At 40.0% G+C, this 18,720-nt stretch overlaps 1 protein-coding gene across 2 annotated transcripts; it reads right to left on the minus strand.

Moving 5' to 3' along the window:
* Nucleotides 1–8,102: 8,102 nt before the first annotated feature.
* COX17 (cytochrome c oxidase copper chaperone COX17) lies at nt 8,103–14,823 on the minus strand. 2 transcript variants are annotated; one of them, XM_016199901.2, is made up of 3 exons: nt 14,652–14,823; nt 13,356–13,470; nt 8,103–8,275 (listed from the first exon to the last, which is right to left on the minus strand). In XM_016199901.2, exons 1-2 carry the CDS (start codon nt 14,756–14,758, stop codon nt 13,386–13,388), a joined length of 192 nt encoding a protein of 63 aa, XP_016055387.1. In that variant the 5' UTR covers nt 14,759–14,823; the 3' UTR covers nt 8,103–8,275; nt 13,356–13,385. The 2 variants fall into 2 exon arrangements, with proteins under 2 accessions (XP_016055387.1, XP_016055386.1); XM_016199900.2 differs by having other exon boundaries at nt 8,137–8,275; nt 13,382–13,470; nt 14,652–14,821.
* Nucleotides 14,824–18,720: the final 3,897 nt, after the last annotated feature.

An 18,720-nucleotide genomic window follows, 5' to 3' on the forward strand; every position in this document is an offset into this window, starting at 1 on the left:
AACTCACGCAGGACACTGTCCAGGGCTCTCTCTGCGCAGGGTCAGGGGCTCTCCTGAGGTAGGAGAGCACGTCAAAGTAGGAAAATGTGGGACTATTATCAGAAAAAATCCTAACAGTGAGAACTGGAAAGCCCCTTGCAGGCCTTTATTAAGTCACATTGTAAATATCACTAGGCATTTATTTGACATATTGCGTTCTAAGCTGACTTTCCCCTGTGTATATTTGGATCTAGTCATAGCTAATGCAATGGTATAGATGCTCGGGCCATCCTCCTACCCACCCCAGTATCTGCAAAGCATAATAATTACTACCTCTTAAATAGCTATGGAGTGCCAGACCTAGATTAAGTACTTTACATAAATATTATTTTGTCATCGCAACAACCCAAATAAATATTATCCTCCTTTTAGCTCTGGCAGAATCTGAGGCTCAGAGAGGTAACAAGTCCCCACAGGTAGCATGTCAGAGGCAGAATCAGGATTTGAACCCAAGTCTACAGGACTTACTGCTGTGTCCCAAGCAGTTTGCACAGTAAGTGGAAATACAGGACTAGATCCACAACTCCCAACCCCACACTCCCCCTGAGAAGTCTGATGACGTCCAAGGAACTTCTGGAGGAACCTGGGGTCCACTTTGAGTCACCAAGAAATAAATCTGGAACACGCAAACATTATACTAAGAAATGTGCCTCTGGCTTCCAAATGAGTCCTTGATGTTTTTCCCTTGCTTTTGGTTAGCCCTTACCTCCATTACTCCTACTGCCCCTGAGGTATGGGAAGGGGGGAGGGGGTGTGCCCAGCATCTTCCAGAACTATTCAAGTGCTCAATCCATAGGGGCTTTTATTATACTTCTAATAACCTTGCCATAGTCAGTGAGAAATTAGAAATTGTCAAATATGCTGAGGAGCATAGGTTTTCAACTCATGAGTGCTTATGAGCAAAGCACTTAGAGAATCAAAGATTCCCAAGAGCCTTCACTCTGTCAAGGGAAAGATACCTCAAAAGCAAGGGAGATTCCACCAATAGATGGGTGAATAAAGGAAATGTGGTACATATACACAATGGAATGTTACTCGGCCATAAGAAAGAATAAAATTTTACCATTTGTGACAGCATGGATGGACCTAGAGAGTATTATGCTAAGTGAAATAAGTCAGAGAAAGACAAATACCATATGATTTCACTTATATGTGGTATTTAAAAAACAAAATAAATAAACAAACAAAACTGAAACAGACTCATAGATACAGAGAATAGACTGATGGTTGCCAGAGGGAAAGGGTGTTGCGGGGCTGGGTGAAAAGGGAGAAGGGATTAAGAAGTAAAAATGGGTAGTTACAAAATAGTCATGGGGATGTAAAGTACAGCACAGGGAATATGGTCAATAATATTGTAATAACTATGTATGGTGCAAAGTGGGTGCTAGAAATATCGAGAGGACCACTCAGTAAAGTACATGATTATCTAACTACTATGCTGTACACCTGAAACTAGTACAGAATAATATTGAATGCCAATTGGAATTGAAAAATAAAATTAAAAAACAGAACAAAACAAGGGCAATTCAATGTGTGATGCACAACTGGGTTAAGTTTAAAGAGAGGTGGCAGCTTAGAAGAAAGGTGGCATAGAGAAAGACATAAGAGCTAACGTTTGATTCCAGGTGTAAGGTTTGAATTGTCCAGGTAGGTAGAGGGAGAGGAGATTTCCAGTGGTGAGAACAGCAACAGTGAGGCACAGAGGAGTGAAAATGCATGGCATGTTGAAGGAAGTCAGGTTTTTTCTTAATTAAAATCAACAAATGTGCATTGCATTCCCTCCTTTCTAAAGTTAAGAGGGCAGAAAGTCAGTGGTAAAGGAAAAGAGGTAGAGTGCCTGGGAAAGGAAAGGCCTTCCCTGGAGCCTCCATCATAGCAATGGTTTGGACCCGTGATACCATTTAGGTGGTGGGGCTGGGGGAATTTTCACATACTGCTTTTTATGCCTGCCTCCCAACCAAACCACCCACTTTCTAACAGGCAGCAGCTGCTCATCCCTCCACCTTAGTCATGCACCCCTTGAGCTGCCAATGCAGCTGTCCCTGCCAGCTGTGAGCAAAGAAATCAGGAGCACAGGAACAGAGAAGCAACCCAAGATAGAATTTCAAAGCTAGTCATCTTTCTCAGCAAGCCTGAAGCATAGGCTGGCCCCGACACTTTAAAGAGACAGACAAACCCATTGACTACTGTTCTTAGCCTGCTTTCCTTGTCAGTCCACACATGTGCCCATCTCAGCAAAGGGGACTAACATTGACCAAGCACTTACTGTTTCCTCATGTCATCCCAGGCTCAGAGAAGTTAAGGTACTTGCCCAAGGTCACAGAGCTCGTGTATGGGTAAGGGCTAAAGCCTAGGTCACCGTGACTCTAAACTGTATGTTCTCTGTGCTGTACCACCTTGCTAGGTATTTTTAGGAGATCATATGTATCCACATATGGGCTCATTGATTGCTATAGGGGATTGGGGCACGCTGCTGGAATGCACCACGGGTTCATAAACCCCATGCTGGCTGCGGTGATAGTGATGTTGATGTGTGAGGATAGGGCCCATCTTGGGAATACACAATTGAAAGTTGTAATTTCTTTTTAAACCCAGACTTGATAGAAGACGAAAGAAAAATCTGCATGTCAAAATGGTGTGTTCTTATAAGGAAACCCACAAACATGCAGGCAGAAGCAGAGTAAAAAATATTTGGGGGAGAATAACAAGAGAGAAACATAAGTCTTATTTGTTGAGTGGACTCAATTCAATAAGCACTTATTTAGGGCAAAGGATGTGCTCCAAGAACAGGGGATATAAATATGAGCAAGACAATTATCACCTTCAGGGAACTTTTGATCTGGTGAGGGAGGCTGACCTAGAAATAACAATCCAATAAAATAAGTACACTGATGGGGGAGCAAAGAATTGGGGGAAAATATTGCAAGGAAGGTGACATTTAAGCTGGTCTAAAATGATGAGTAGGTGTTCCCCGACTCGGGGAAGGCATTCCAGGAAGGGAGAACAGAATGTGAAGTCAAGTCCAGAAGTAAAACAAAACCACACGGCATATTCTGGTAACAGACAGCAGCTTGTTGTAGGTGAATCAAAGGAAGCAGCAGCACTCGAGGCAGGAGGGACAGGCAGGCACCAGATGATGAAGTCAGCGCGCTGACAGTGCCTCGCCAAGTGTGGTCATGAAGCACAGTGGTCTGCGAACAGTTACTGGTCCATGATGAGATAAGAACTGAAATTAAGAGTATTTAGACATTTTTTATAGCCATTTGACAGAGAAACTTGTGGCCTTTGAGTTTAATAAAAACTTTGGGCTTGTGTACTGTGTCTTTTTTAAAAGTACCTTTCTCTATCTATTTTTTAATTTCATTTTCCCAGTATCGGGCTGTGAGTTAGTTGGAAAACATTAAGGCTGGTTCTTCACCACACAGAACCTGAGAAACACTGGGCTTGAGATGGATGCTTCCTAAAATAAATATTAAAATAGAACAGAGGCTTTGGGCACATACTGCCAAGTTGGTCTTAGGCAGACACTACTGGTTGCCTATCCTGCAGCAACCTTAGTTTCCTTAATTTATGAAAATCTGATTTTGCTTCAGCAATATGTTAAGGAAGGTGGGCTTCTCCCCGACTTGCCAGGGCCTGAAATAAGACTGGTCAAAGCCAAGCATGAAATCCCATTCCCCTGGATAGCAACAGGCTGGCGGGTGGGTGTGTGACCAATGACATATGAGGAAGTGCACGTGGGAGCTTCTGGGACAAAGTATACTCCCCGGGAGACAGTCAGGAGGCCTGCGCTCTCATCCTGGCTTGAATACAGTTATGCGATGATGTAATGATTGCAGTTGCCATAGCCAGGAGACACGATATGCCTAAGGAAGAGAAGGGTAAGAACAGGAAAACAGAGAAGCCTCAGTTCTTGAAAGTATCACTTAGCCATTGTCTCAGTCCTGGAACTTGCAACCTCCAGACGTGGAGGTGTAGCTGGTATTCTGGTACTTGCAGTTGAACGTCTCCAGATTCAGAGCTCCCTAAGGGCTTCTCTTCAGACAACAGCTGTCTGAACATGATTGTCTTATTCTATGAAAACTGAGCATCAGACTACTTATTATGTTCCATCAATAATTTTCTCTCAGCCCGGCCGGGCGTGGCTCAGCGGTTGAGCATCGACCTAGGATCCAGGAGATCGGAGTTCGATTCCCAATCAGGGCACATGCCGGGGCTGCGGGCTTGATCCTCAGTTGGGGGCACGCAGGAGGCAGCCAATCGATGACAACTCTCTCATCATTGATGTTTCTATCTCTCTCTTCCTCTCCCTCTCTCTGAAATCAATAGATATATTTTTAAAATAATAATAATAATTCTCTCAAAAATTTGAGTAAACTGTGAGAGGAATTGCTCCTCTAAACTCAACTTGGTCATTCAGGATGACCTAGTTGTGAAGGGAACAAGATGGTTTAGTGGAAAATTGGATACCTACTCAATATCCATTTACCTCTTCTTCCTTGTAACAGAATTCCAGTTTTGTTTTAATGATCTATTCTACACATGGGTCCAAGAAATGGGGAGAAGGGATTCTGTTTAAGCCAATCAGCATAAGGCATTCTGCTGACAACTATTATTGGTTCATAAAAATACAAACAAACCTAACTTGGCTCAATCAGATTATAAAAAAAACCCAACAACTCATGCCTTGGGAATGGTTTCTGTCCTCTGCAAGACTTTAATAACAAAGTATATGATTGGCTGCATCAGTCCTGAAAGGGAGAGCTTGGAGGTGAAAATAACTTGAGCCCTAGAAGGCATCACTGAGCCTATATTATTGCATGTAGAACTTGTCTTAACGCTGGGCTTCCTTGATGAGGAATTATCTATTACTTGCTGTCAAAAGCTCCATAATCAATGCAGACAGAACTATTACCTAGAGGTTTTTAATAGCTAAAGAAACACTGGTATAGTCTCGCATGCAGAAATTCTTTTAAGGAAAGCCATCTGGGAATATTCATAGCACTGAGTATTCAACGTCATGTTTTTAGTTTATATACACAGACCCACTAGAGCATAGGCTCTTTGAGAGAAGGGTCCATGTCTTACTAAGTTTTGTTAGTGAACACAGTTGGCATAATGTATGTCCTCAGTAAATGTTGAGTCAAATAGCCTCTCAGCTCGTTGAGGACAAGATATACATCTGATTCACACATGAATACTCAAAACCTAGTATTATGTACTCTTTGCACATAATAGGCCCTCACAAAATATGTGCTTAGAGTAAATTAATTTATAACTATGAATGTTTCTATTAGACAGCTGGTGCAGGAAAGAACTTGGGCCTGAACTCTGAAAAACCAAGACACATCCTAGGTCACCATCTATTTGACCAGAGCAATTTCCTAAACCTTTCTGAATGTCTGTACTCACCTAAATGTCTGTAAAATTGGGGTTATAGTTCCTCCAGCACTCTCACATCAGACCTATGGAAGGTGTAGTTAAATCTTAAGGTAGGCTTGCCTAGGGACATGGTCCTGTTCTCATTAGCCTTCAAGTCAAACAGTTCAAAGTCAGACAAAGGGAACTAATTATAGGATAGTATGAATGAATCTTTATTAAGGGTTTGGGAATTATTGTGAATAGCAGGGGCTTAGCAAAGTGGTACATCAGAATGTGGTGGTCACCTACTAGGAAGTGAAGCTCTTCATTTTTCAAATTACTGTGGTGACACCTCTTATTATTAGTTGTACCAGAATGCTGCATGTAATCTTTGGGAAGACTTAAGCACTATGCAAGGATGGGCAGGTCTTGTGAGATGTACTTTTAACTATGGCAGATGTCAAGAAGAGTGCTTTTAGTTCCTTTATGAATCAGGTGAGCATGCCAAACTGGCAAAGGTTGAAAAAATTAACCTTGCTAAGAGTTTAGGGAACTAGGCATCCTCAGATACTAAGGTACAAATGGGTACCTCCTTTCTAGAGATCAGTCAGGCAGACCTCATCCAAAACCTTGAAAATGTGCAACCTCTGGCCCCTCCTTGGCTATGTGATTAGTAAAAGACATTTGTAAAGACTTTCCTGTGAAACTCTCATTGCAGTGCTATTATGAAGTACTAAAAAAATAAAAAGTAAAAGGTGTATACATGCAGAAAGAATGCCAAGGTCACCAAAAAACGGTCCTATTGTAGACTGGTAGGACTTCAGGTGATTTCTTCCTGTTTCCATAAAACCAACCAACAAAACAAAATACCTCCTCCCCCCAAAAAAAATCGGAAATAATTTAGGCATCTGGTATGTATCCTACTCAAGACTAAGACCCCATTCCTAGAATGGTATCTACCATAGAGCAGGCATTCTATAAAACATTTAATAAATAAATGTACAAAAAATAGGGAATTGGTAAATAAGCCACAGAATGGACTTATACATAGCCAATACAAATCACACTGTAGAACTACTCACTGATGGTAAAATATATGAAAGGCAAAAGGCAATTACTATTATGATCTCATTAAAACTACATAGCATAGAAAACTGACCTTTTTGTTTAAAAAAATATATAAATGCATATGAAAAGTATGGAACAGCTTATATCAAAAATTAACAAGGCCTGGCCGGCATGGCTCAGCAGTTGAGCATCAACCTATGATCCAGGAGACTGAGGTTCAATTCCATCAGAGCACATGCTGGGTTGTGGGCTCAATCCCCAGCAGGGGTTGAGCAGGAGGCGGATCAATGATGACTGTCATCACTGATGTTTCTCTCTCTCTCTCTCTCCTTTCCTCTTTCTGAAATCAATAAAAACAAAATATATTTTTTAAAAACTTTTAACATTAAGTGATAAGGATATTAATTTCCGTAATCCCAGGATATATTCAGGCAGAATCTGGACAATCACCTTCCAGGGATCTGTACTGGGTGAAAAGTTGGTTCATATCTGTCTTAGGAGTCCAAGATTCTATTCTTCACCTAGAAGAATGCTCTAAAAACTATAAAGTACTTACTAAAGTATTTAGTCAAATATTCAAGTGAAAATATGCATACAGAATCACAGAATGTCAGTAACACTAAATGCTAGATACTGTGCCAAATGCTTTATAGACACTATTTTAATTAGTACTCATAATTTTGTAAATTAGGTATTACTACCATCCTTGCTTCTTTTTCCTTTCAGATGAGAAAAACAGACCCAAAGAGGTTATAACTTGCTTGAGGTCACACAGGCAGCTGTTGAAGCTAAGGCTGTCACACTTCAAGGCCATGCTCGTAATTAATAGGAATGAATCCTAAGAAATAACTTAATTCAGCTCCTTTATTTTATAAGATAGGCAACTTTCCCATCACACAGTGACGTATAAACAGTATATATTCTCTTACTTATGTTCCTCAGTATCTTTTGTTGAGATCCGAAACTCAGTTTAGTTAAAGGCAGAATATGAGCAATTGCTTCATCAGCCCTTAAGCAACTAACAGGAGCACAGGGTTAGTGAACCATACTCTGTTTTATTCCAGGTATCACTACACAGAGAGTAGAGCTATTTTATTAGTGATTTATTTGTAATAATTCAGCCTCTGGCCTGGGCTCTAATTAATGAGACAATTCTCGCTGGCCCCTAGGCATTAACCTTAGGATCTTAGTCTATTCTAAAATGTAACTAGCCACCTACAGATTAATTATGCCAAACAGTTGAGATCTTCCAAGCCAAGGCACCCTAATGTGGTCCAAAATTTAAAATTACTTTTTTAAATGAACAACAATATGAATTTAAAATATTGAGACTGAAGGCTTGTCTAGTTCTTTAAGAAAGTTAAAAATATAACAAAAAGAACCTTAAGTGAGATGACATGGCTACCATACTCATGCCAAATTGGTAAAGGGTTATTTCTTACTTCCATGCACCTGATTTTGGAGATTTAATTGGATGAGATCAATATTTGCTTTCTCCTTACAACAAATACCCAGAGTTCCCAGAATGACATGAGAAATTTACATTATTTATTCTATATATTTATTCTATATATTAAGAAAAATGAATGAATGAATGAATGAATGAATGAATGAATGAATGAATGTTGTGTGAGGATGTGAGGACACAAAAAAGAAACACACCTAAAGACTTTTGACAAAGGAATTTCCTTTTTTTCTTTAATAAATTATAAATTCTTTTTCCATTTATCAAAGTTCAATAAAGAACTCCCCAAATTATCAAATTATCTTCATTCTTCAGGAATTAGTCATTCACAGAGCAGACCACCTACAGAAAAAGATTTTAGAAAGTCAAATTTCAAAAATCATGCCAGACCTATGGAGTTAGGAAATTAAGACCACTAGAAATGAGTGCCTCAGCCAAGTATAATCAACTAACTGCCACAATTATTCTAAACCATTCATGAAATAAAACACCCATATTCTAAAATTCTAGTTTTGTCTAACTAAAAACATTACTGAAACTGTTCGATCCATCACATTGTTTAATCTTCAGAAGTCTTTGTTGAAGTAATACTATGTATTTTCTCAAAAATATCTTCCCCAAAAAGGCTAAGGCAGTTTATTTTTAGATACTCAAAAGAGATGTGCAAACCCCTCCCTGCTGATTCAAGTACGTTTGGCAAAGGTGTATGACGTGAAAGGCAGAAGGCCAGCTCTACACACAAGTCACTTCCTCTGGAAAGTTACTCACTTCATCTCAAGGGCAAAATAAAAGTAACCCTTTTAAAACTCATTTGTAAAGATCAAAAAGGGAGAGTAGCAGAGGACAGGGTTACCAGGTCTAGTCAGGCAGTACTAGGCTTTGCTCCAGACAGCTCCCATCCACCTCCCCGCTCACCCTCAACCCAACCCCCAGTCCCTATCCCAGAAAACAGAGAACAATGCTAAAATGGTAACTAAGTCATTTGGGCTAGCCAACTCTTCAAGTCTAATGCAAGTGCTTCCCTCATCTAGCTATTCCCTATATTTGGTTTAGAAAAAATAAGCCTCATAACAATAAAACATCTAAACTTTCTGTGTTCTAAAAGGCACAAAGAAAAAATACAGTTAAAGAAAAGGTTTGAGCAGGAAAGATCACCAAAAATAAAGCCACTCAGCATTTCAAGCAAATAGTTACCTTTTGCTACTGACTGTACATCATATATATATATATATATATATATATATATGTCTGAAAGTCTCTGTGTAAACCTCTAGGTTATATCTCTGGGTGTAAAGTTCTTGACAGAAGAGATCCTGTCCTTCTCATCTTGGCATTTTTAGGGTCTTAAACAATAAATATCTATTGAATAAATAACCCTTCTCCTGGATTTTCTCGGGATCGTGTTTTCATACATTACCAGTTGCTTGTGTGTGTGAAATCAACATATTTTAAGCATATTTCAACCTATTATTAAGTTCAGTTAAACTTAATAAATACTGATTATCACCACCACTAAGTGTAGTCCTCAAATTTCTTTCAATGATTTTCACTCCCAAAATGAGTTCTCCAGGTTCCTTCTGAATCCTAAAGGCAGAAAAATACCAGCTGCTATTTCCTCTTCACATTTTTAGCAGGTTCTAGGTTTCCCTAGTTTCTCTTTCAATAAAAGCAGTCATAAGACAGAAGAAAATGTTTAGAATCACCATCACACGCCTAATTTTTCTTAGTAGTAGTTTTCAAGTCTCTGCCTTCGATACTATTAAGTCTTTCGATGGTCTATATTTAGAATCATCCTTTCGGCTTAAGCCACTGATTCTTAAAGAGGGGCACACTTGAAAATCATCTAAGAGTTTCTGAGTCAACAAGTACAGATCAGGGCCCAAGGTTGTGAGTTTTGGAAAATATTTCTCAGGTGATTACAAGGTACACCTCAGACTGAATGCGGCCTACGATTATATTAAGTCCCAACCTACTAATTTCAAGGTACAATTTAAGACCTATCTATTTAGGAAATAACAATATCTACAAAGGTTTTTGCATTTGGAACTTTCATAATCGTTACTGGAAAGACCTAAGTTTGCAAAATATTTTTCCTTTGAAGCTATCCTCAGAAAAATGTGGCCCAACAGTCTGAGAGATATCAATTTTACCCTACAGCCAATGACCTGGTTACTGAGTTATTTATATAGCTATGCATTTCAACAATAGTCCTTTCTAATTAGCATTCATAATAAAGTTTTCAGATTATAAATCAAGACTATGTGCAATCCTAAAAATGAGCATGTTGGCAATAAAACCTCATTAAGTGCAAGGAGTGAAGTGTAAAGTGCCCTGCCAGGTGGCTCAGTTAGTTGGAGCGTCATCCTATACACCAAAAAGGTTTTGGGTTTGATCCCCAGTTGGGGTGTGTACAGGAGGCAACGGATAGATGTTTCTCCCCCTGAACCCCTTCTCTCTCTCTCAAATCAATGGAAAAATATCCTGGACTGAGGATAAAAATTTAAAAAAAATAGACCTGGACTCTAGTTTTAATTCTACCATCTATCCACTCAACTTCAGTAAGTCTTTTTGACATCACTGTTCCACTGTTCCTCCATTTCCCCCTGGGGATTAGGGAAACAGGACACCTGTTCCTCTTTCAAAACTCCTTAGAAAGGTCCTCTTCTGAATTCAGATTATTCTCCTAACCAGAATTCAAAAGTAAATTATTAGGTCATATATTCAACAGACCTCAACTGAATGTCCACTATCCACAACTCCCAAGATATGGGATATACCTTTCTGGTTTCTATTTGACAGTTTACAAAGCCTATTCATACATATATCGTTTAATCATCACGATGACTCTATGAAGTAGTTTGGTCATGTATTATTATCTTTGCTTTACAGATGAGGAAACTAAGGTTCAGAAAGTTAAGGACTTGCCTAAGACTACACAATCAGTTAAACACAATGTCTTCTAAGTCCAAAGCTCTTGCATTCTTTTATAGACAAATGAAGAACATAGGAATCACTCTCACTCTGTCTCAATTACATAAGAAAACTATGATATCTTTCTGGTCCTTGTGAATATATACTACTTATAACAGTTCTACTACCTTTGCAATCCACGCGAAGTCCAAGAGAAGCTTTTGATGCTCCTAAAATTATCATTTAAAAAAATCACCCTTTTATTAAGGCAGGCTTGACCCTACCCAACAGCTTACAGAACTGACTAGGAAGCCAGTTATGTTAGATTATGACCAAGTGCGGAGGAGAGTCTGTTCCATGATGTGAACATTATCTGTCCCGCAAGCTAGAGCTGGGCCAGAAAAGCAGTTGCTTTCTGCAACTGCCCCCCTTAGAGAATGATTGATCTTAATTAATGTTCATTCTGACATAAACCAGCACCCCTCCCTTGCCTCCTATGTGCTGGTTTCTGAAACAGGTTGTTGTCCTGAGCTGGTAGCATTCACATACTAGTACCTGTGCCTACCCTCCGTTTACTCTATACAATTTTCTGGTGCCTGTCAAGGGGTGCAGGGATCTATTTCGTCTTGCAGCAGCCCAAGAGAGTCCTTGTATACCTTTCCCTTAATAAACACCAATAATTACCAGATTGGATTGGCCAACCTCTTTGGTGTTTCCTTGCCCTCCACTTAGGGAGGTATATTTTCAGTCTCAGGGCTCTCCCCTGGACCTGCATATACTAACAAGAAAACCATGTAAAAATGTTGAGATTCCATGTCTTTAAACATAATCAATAGGTATATTTATACTTTTTAAGAACACAGGCCCCTACCCAAATTTACATATTTTACAAAATGATTCACCATGACCATCTAGTCTAAAAGCCACTTAAGTATCTCATGTATATAGAGTAGATATACCATAACTTATTTAAATCACAAAACTTATCGTCCTCTTTTTATAAATAAAAGTAAAGTCCAGAGAGGATTAATGTCTTGATGAACATTAAACGTAGCTGAAGTAAAACACATGCTAAACTAGACATTAGGAGAACCAAAATTAAGCCTGAGGACTTTCAGCCCAGACTATTTCCACTATACAGTGGTACTTCTTATCAGCTCAGGACAAGTTCCTTACCCCTCCTTTTTTACAGCTCAATGAGGAACACTGGTCACATGTGAAATTCCAAAGAGGCCGGACGGAGGTGAAAGGGAAAGAAGCCAGGCTCTCTATTACTGTTATATTGGTATGTGGCTTTGACATTATCTCTCACTATTATTAAGTTAAAAGTGGCAGTGTGATGTGTATGGGAGGGGTGGGGGGCAAAGGCAGGGGTGGGGACACAAAGCAGAGGGAGTCTGCCTGGAGACAGGTTCCAGTTCTTATCCTCATACTTATAGGACTTAGCTTCCTCATTTATTTATTCATTTAACATCAATCCTCTAATGAACACCTATTATGTGCCAGGTACTATTACAGCTACTGGGGATGTGACAGTGAGTGAAACAGAAAATTCCTACTGTCTCAAAGATTACATTCTAGTTGGAGTAAAACAAAGAAGTTGATAAATAAATACATAATATGCAGGCAATGGTGTTAAGAATAAAGTAGCTACTAGCCACATGTGGCTATTAAATAAAACTAAAAATACAGTTCCTCAGTTTTACTAACTCACATTTACTAACTCAACAGCACATATGGCTAGTGGCTACCATACTAGAGAGTGCAAATGCAGAGCACTTTCATTATCATAGAAAGTTCTATTGGACAGGGCTGGGATATGGTGATGGGGAAAGGATGCTATTTTAGATAGAATGTTGAGGGAAAGCCTCTCCAATAAGGAGGGTTTTGAACAGAGACCTGAATGAAGTGAGGGAGTGAGTCAAGTTGCTACCTGAAGGAAGAGCTTCCAAACAAAAGAAAATCATTTATTCAAGTCCAGTTCAGCATTAAAATTTAGATTCAAAGTTCTTCAAAAAATGGTCTGAGGTTTTAATTATTAGAACTTTATTAGAATAAAGTACAGTACAAAAAAGAAATAGCAAAAATTCCATTGTTTTGCAGAAAGTAATGCTTTGTGTATTACCTACTCCTTGATTAAAAGCACTTACTGAAGACCCACATTAGAAACAAGGAACAGAGAATGTTTTCCTTTTAGTTCCTTTAAGTTACACAACAGAATATTATGAACTTCCTAAGCCATGATTCCTTCTGACTCTAACATAAGTCTAAACGTTTTTGTCAAGCCCTTTCTTGAAAGTTAAATTCCCCCCTTCCTAAATCCACCAAATGTCTCCCAATTTATTAGCATCACTTACTTCCTACATTAAAAACTGAAAAGTTATTTTTTAGTGATATTTCAGCATGTTAGATTAACCAGGTGAACTACCTTTCAGAAAGAATGCTGCCCAATCACTGCTAACTAAATCTGTAAAGTAATGGAGAAATTTGAAGCAATGAGCCTATGTATTACCTTCCCAATCAGAGTACCATGCTCACCATTTCATATCTTAAATCCCAGGGCTCTCATGCACTCCTTGTGGGCCTCAATTAGGTGTCCACAGTGCTCTTCTCCTTTCTCAATGATGCTACAAAACAAAATGTACTTATTATCTAACAAAGTAGGCATATTAGCAGTAAATAAGCATGCATAGTAGTGATGTGAAGTGAGGTAGAATACAGGTCTGATGGAATGTAGCCTGAGTTAAAAAAAATGCTAATACATCAAATGGCTTTTTTGGAGGGGAAGGGGGGGCTCCTGTGATATGACCATGCTCATAAAGATGTTTCACAGGTAACTAATTTGGGGGGGGTCTGACTAGAAGTAATAAGTATGCAAATCAAATATTGCCTCTAGTCCAAGGAATAATACTGCTTTATAATAAACTATTTACATTAAATATAGGACAGAGAGAACTTAATTTTTTGCCTGCTATCACAGAGGAATTAAATTTTTTATTCCGCCCTATATAAAGATACATCTAAATAAATCTACTTCTAATCAGAAGACACCCAACAATATAAACAGCAAAAACTGGCAGGCAAGAGCACCCCTCATGATAATCAAAGAACTTTTCATTTTAAAATCCACATATTAAAGACTAGGACCATACAGCTTATTTGGGGCAAAGAATCAGATAACTAACTCCTGACTCTCTGTTTTTGGGGAGAAGCCACAGTGGTCTGAAGCAATTGACGGTAATCTAGATGTACTATTCCGAACACAATGTCACCTAACATTCCTAAACTGTTGCTTTTTAAATTAGCTACCTAAGGGAGGGGGTAAACGCTTGAGTACTGTAAGACAGGTACCCTGTGTCCTACTATGCCTAAATTTTGGTAGGCGTTCCCAGAATATTTCTACTCTTTGGTCTTGCTAAATCTTCTGTAACAGCCCATACCACATGGCCTAGCAATTACTAGTATATATGTCTCCATTAACTTAAAGCTTCTTGAAATCAAGTAGCAAATCCATCCTTTCTTACATCTTTCGAACTAATTTTATGTTCAAACACCCTTCATAGGAAGAAACGAGTGTATGAAGCGAGCTCGGTCAGTCTGACCTCTCTCCACTCCCTTCATCCGTTTCCCGCCCGAGCAGAGAGCTGTCAGCAACGCAGACGACAGGAAAGCCTGCTGGGCCCTAACACCCCAAAGAGCATCGCTCAGCAAAGCGAGGGCCTAGACCCGCCCAAGGCGGAGCAGGGGGCCAAGGCGCCGGCAGGAGGCGCAGGGCCCGCCGCCTGCCCATCCCAGGCTGCGCACTGACCACGCATCGCGCGCCTTCTTGGTCTCCGGGCAGGCGCAGCATGGCTTCAACGGCTTCTTCTCCTGCGTCTCAGAAGGAGCAGGGCTTGCGGCCGCCAGACCCGGCATCTTGCAGGCTGAAAGCAGCTGCTAGCACAGGTACCTCAGCTCTCCCGGCCTCCAAACGCGCCGATTCGCACGCAGTCACTTCCGGCATCCGGTCTAGAAAGGACCGGAAGTCCTGCTTCTCTCCGACTGGTGGACTTGGGAGAGGAAGGATAAAAAGGGCGCGTGCGCAGAAGCGGCCAGAGGCCCTTGGAAGGCGCGTCTTTGGCGCAGGCGCGGAGAGGGTAGGTGAAAGGGCGAGAAGAGTTTTGTGACCGCAAACGTGGAGCACACAGCGATCAGACGCCTCTCAAGCCCTACGCCTACTGCAGATGTCGAGAACTGAACCTCTAGAAAGTGAAACGACTTGTCTATGCTAAACAAGAGAACCCACTATTGAAAGCCGGCCCCCCTTGAGTAACAGGCTAGTTCTCTGCACTTCAGGGTGGCGCTGCCTTCTTCCTGCCCCTCTCCCTGTCTTGCATTGACCTAGTTAAAACTGAGTAGCAAAGACATCCAACAATGAAATTCCACAGTATCGGGGGAAAAATTCCCCTGCCGCCCATGCCTCACCCCATACACTTTAAATCCGCAGCTAATTGGTGTCTATAGCTCCCTCCTACTGATTTGATTTTAGTATGAATTGTTTAATCAGGGCAAGTACACTGGTTTATAAAATTGAAAAATGCCTTTCCTTGACATTTCTTGAATTCAGTTAGGTAGATAAGAAAACTGGTGCCTACATTATTTGCAATAGGATGTACATACCCATTGCTTTTTTTCCTCTGGAGAATTGTTGGACAAAGGGAATGAACTTATTTTTTTAAAGCAGGACTTCGTGGCATTGTTCAAATAGCTACCTGATATTTTGGGTAATCATGCTCTCAATATCACTGAACAAAGGTTTGTTTCTGTATTTCATAGATTTAGCTCTGGGAATCCATAGGTGGTCTGAACGGGTCCTGAATGGGAGTAGTTTCTATATTCGTATTTTCCAAGTTACTAAAACCATCCCCATTTTGTCATCTAAAAACTTCTAATGAGCATGATTTTTACCTCATTATGGATTGGTATGTTTAATAATACGACACATTGCCCTTATGTTCTCCTAAATTCACCCTTATCTACTATCATCAGTTCTTTCAACTAGGTGTTCACTCCTATTATTGAGTATCTTGCCACTCAAACAGTGTTTCTTGGACTAGCAACATCAGCTTCACTTGGAAACATAATGTACAATAACACAGGTCAAGAAATCAATAGGAAAAGAAAATAAACTGGAGAAAATTAAACATCACATCAAAAGAGGGGCACTGGATGCATTAAAGGTCTGCATGTGAAAGGTCAAACTAAGAAACTGATAGAAGATAGTAGAAGAGACTACCTTTACACCCATGGTGAAGAACAACCTATTTTACAACAGTTCAAAAACACAAATTGCAAGTAAAAAAATGGATGAAGTTAATTACATCAAAATAAAGAAGGAGGCCATTAAACTGATGTGCTCTAACCCAAATCAAAGTCTATAAATGCCTTCAGGTTTCAAAACCAAAATGCTAAGGAAAATTAGCAGTCACAACCAGCCAACTGGGCTATCAGCTGTAGCCAAGCAATAATTTCCTTACGTTTCTTCTGCCTTTTCTATACAAAAGAATTTCCCCAAGCCCCTTTCTGTGACATGTTCCTAACCACTTCTGGTTTGCCACTGAATCAAATTTTCTTCAAATAAACTCAAAAGTTTTTTAATATGCCTCAGTTTATCTTTTTAAAGACACTATAGACAAAATTAACAAATAGATGACAAAAGTGCTAAAAAAAAAAAATTGAAGTATCTAAATCCAACAAGGGATTAATGTCTAGAATAGTTAAGGAACTTATAGAAAGTAACAATAATACAACAGAGAAGACATTTTAAATTAATTTAACATTTCCTATGTGTAAAAAACCTCAAGTCTGATTTTAACTAGCAATACTCTGTTATTTTAAGCCACTGGGGCTCTTTGCTATTGCTATAATTGCTAACTCAGTTGGCAGCAAGAATTGAAATGGTGACTGTAATGGACTTTTTCTTAGTACAGTCATGTTATTATATGGTACTGAATGGGGACATTAGCTATGAATGGTACCAAGCAGTCATTCTGTGGATGGGATGACAGCCATGGAAATGTAACAACCCACTAAGGAAATACTTTCCAAAATCCGTCTATGATAAAGGTATTCTGAGCTATTTTTATGCCTAACTAATCTCAGATGTGGGGACTCTATCAAGTAAGGGTGGGTTGTTGAGGTTGGAAGAGAAGGAGTGACACCCTGTGCTGAGAGGGGAGAATTACAAGGCTTGAACTCTCACATGCCAGGTTAACAGGGTCAGAGGTAATTTTGTACAGTAGTATAAAATTCTGCCTCTATTTTAAAAAATGTTTTCCAATATTCACAGTTTAGTATGTGCTGTACATCATTCTCTATAGTTTTTCAAGAACTCTGAAAGTTCTGAAGTTTCACCCTTTTTGCCTGCCACAGTTCCATGAATACTGGTAGAAGCCAGCAAACTGCTGGGGCAGAGAGAAAGGATAATTCATTACTTACCACAGTAGCAGCAAAGTAGCAGCATTTTTGTACCAGTTCCCTGAGCTGCAGTTCCCACAATGTGATGTGAAGGCTGGGTGACATCTGCTTACACACAGGTTGCATCACAAGAAAGGAACAGTGAGCTTAGGAAACCCAAATCTTTAATGACCAGCAGTAAGAAAGCCTGCCCTTTGCTCAAAGGAGGACACTAGCTGACTCCTGAGGCTGTAAGCAGCCTGTCCTTTGCTCTAAAGGCATATACTCTCTGTTGTCTAAGGTTGTCTCCTACACAAACAAAGGAACGAAGGGAGACTGTGCCCTCCCTGCCCAGCACAACTTTTTCTTTTTGTTTCTCCGCTTATTTAAGATAAGAGACAAACAGAAACTTGAGAGACCCATGGAGAACCATCTCCCAACATGGCAAAGAATAAATTTCAGTTTAATGAAATTTTATTAACTCGCACCCCTCTCTAATATCAAAGTTTCTTCTATAGTAGTAAACTAAAAGACACAGAACCTAATTCCATACAGACTGCATATTAGTCATTTCTTGCTGTGTAACAATAGTACCACAAACCTCGTGATGATATACCTTTATACATCTTAATACACTTTAATATAACTCACAGTTTCTATGGTTTAAGTGGTCCCTCTGATTAGGGTCTCACAAGACTGCAACCAAGATTTTGGTTGAGCCCTGGCTGGTGTGACTCAGTGGTTTAGTCAGAGTGTCGGCCCTCAGACTAAAGGCTCCTGGGTTTGCTTCCAGCCAAGGGCAGAACCTTGGTTGCAGGTGGGGTGCGCGCTGTAGACAACCAATCAGTGTGTCTCTCTCACATAGATGTTTCTCTCTCACTCTCTCTCTCACTTCTACTTTTTGAAAAGCATTGGAAAAAATATCCTTAGGTGAGGATTAAAAAAAAGACTTTGGCCAGGACTGTGGTTTCATCTGAGGTTCCACTGGGGAAGGATATCTCACTCAGGCTGTTGGCAGAATTCAGTTTCTTGCAACTGTAGGACTGAGGGATTTGGTTTCTTGCAGGCTGTGGGTTGGAGGCCAGCTTTCGCTCTGACAGGCTACCTGTAGTTTCTTGCATGTGGGGTTCCCCAGTATGGCCACTTGTTTCCTCAAAGCCAGCAAGGGAGAGAGTGAGCAATTCCAGCAAAATGGCCACTATGGCCTATGTAAGATAATCACGTGGTCACATACATCCCACCATGGTTGACATATTTTATTGGTTAGTGTCTTCCGATGTGTTTATGGAGGAAGCTGGCTGTTGACTACTTCAGATAATTTATCTGATAGAAGAAAAGTGTATCTTTCAGAGGAGGGGACATTTTAGCTGAGACCTCAAAGGATGAGGAGTCAGCAGTGAGAAAACGGGGGTGGGGGGCAGGGTGAGGAGCATTCTGGAAGA

The sequence above is a fragment of the Miniopterus natalensis genome, chromosome 6, assembly GCF_054644295.1.
Source record: "Miniopterus natalensis isolate mMinNat1 chromosome 6, mMinNat1.hap1, whole genome shotgun sequence".
NCBI classification, from domain to species: domain Eukaryota; kingdom Metazoa; phylum Chordata; class Mammalia; order Chiroptera; family Miniopteridae; genus Miniopterus; species Miniopterus natalensis.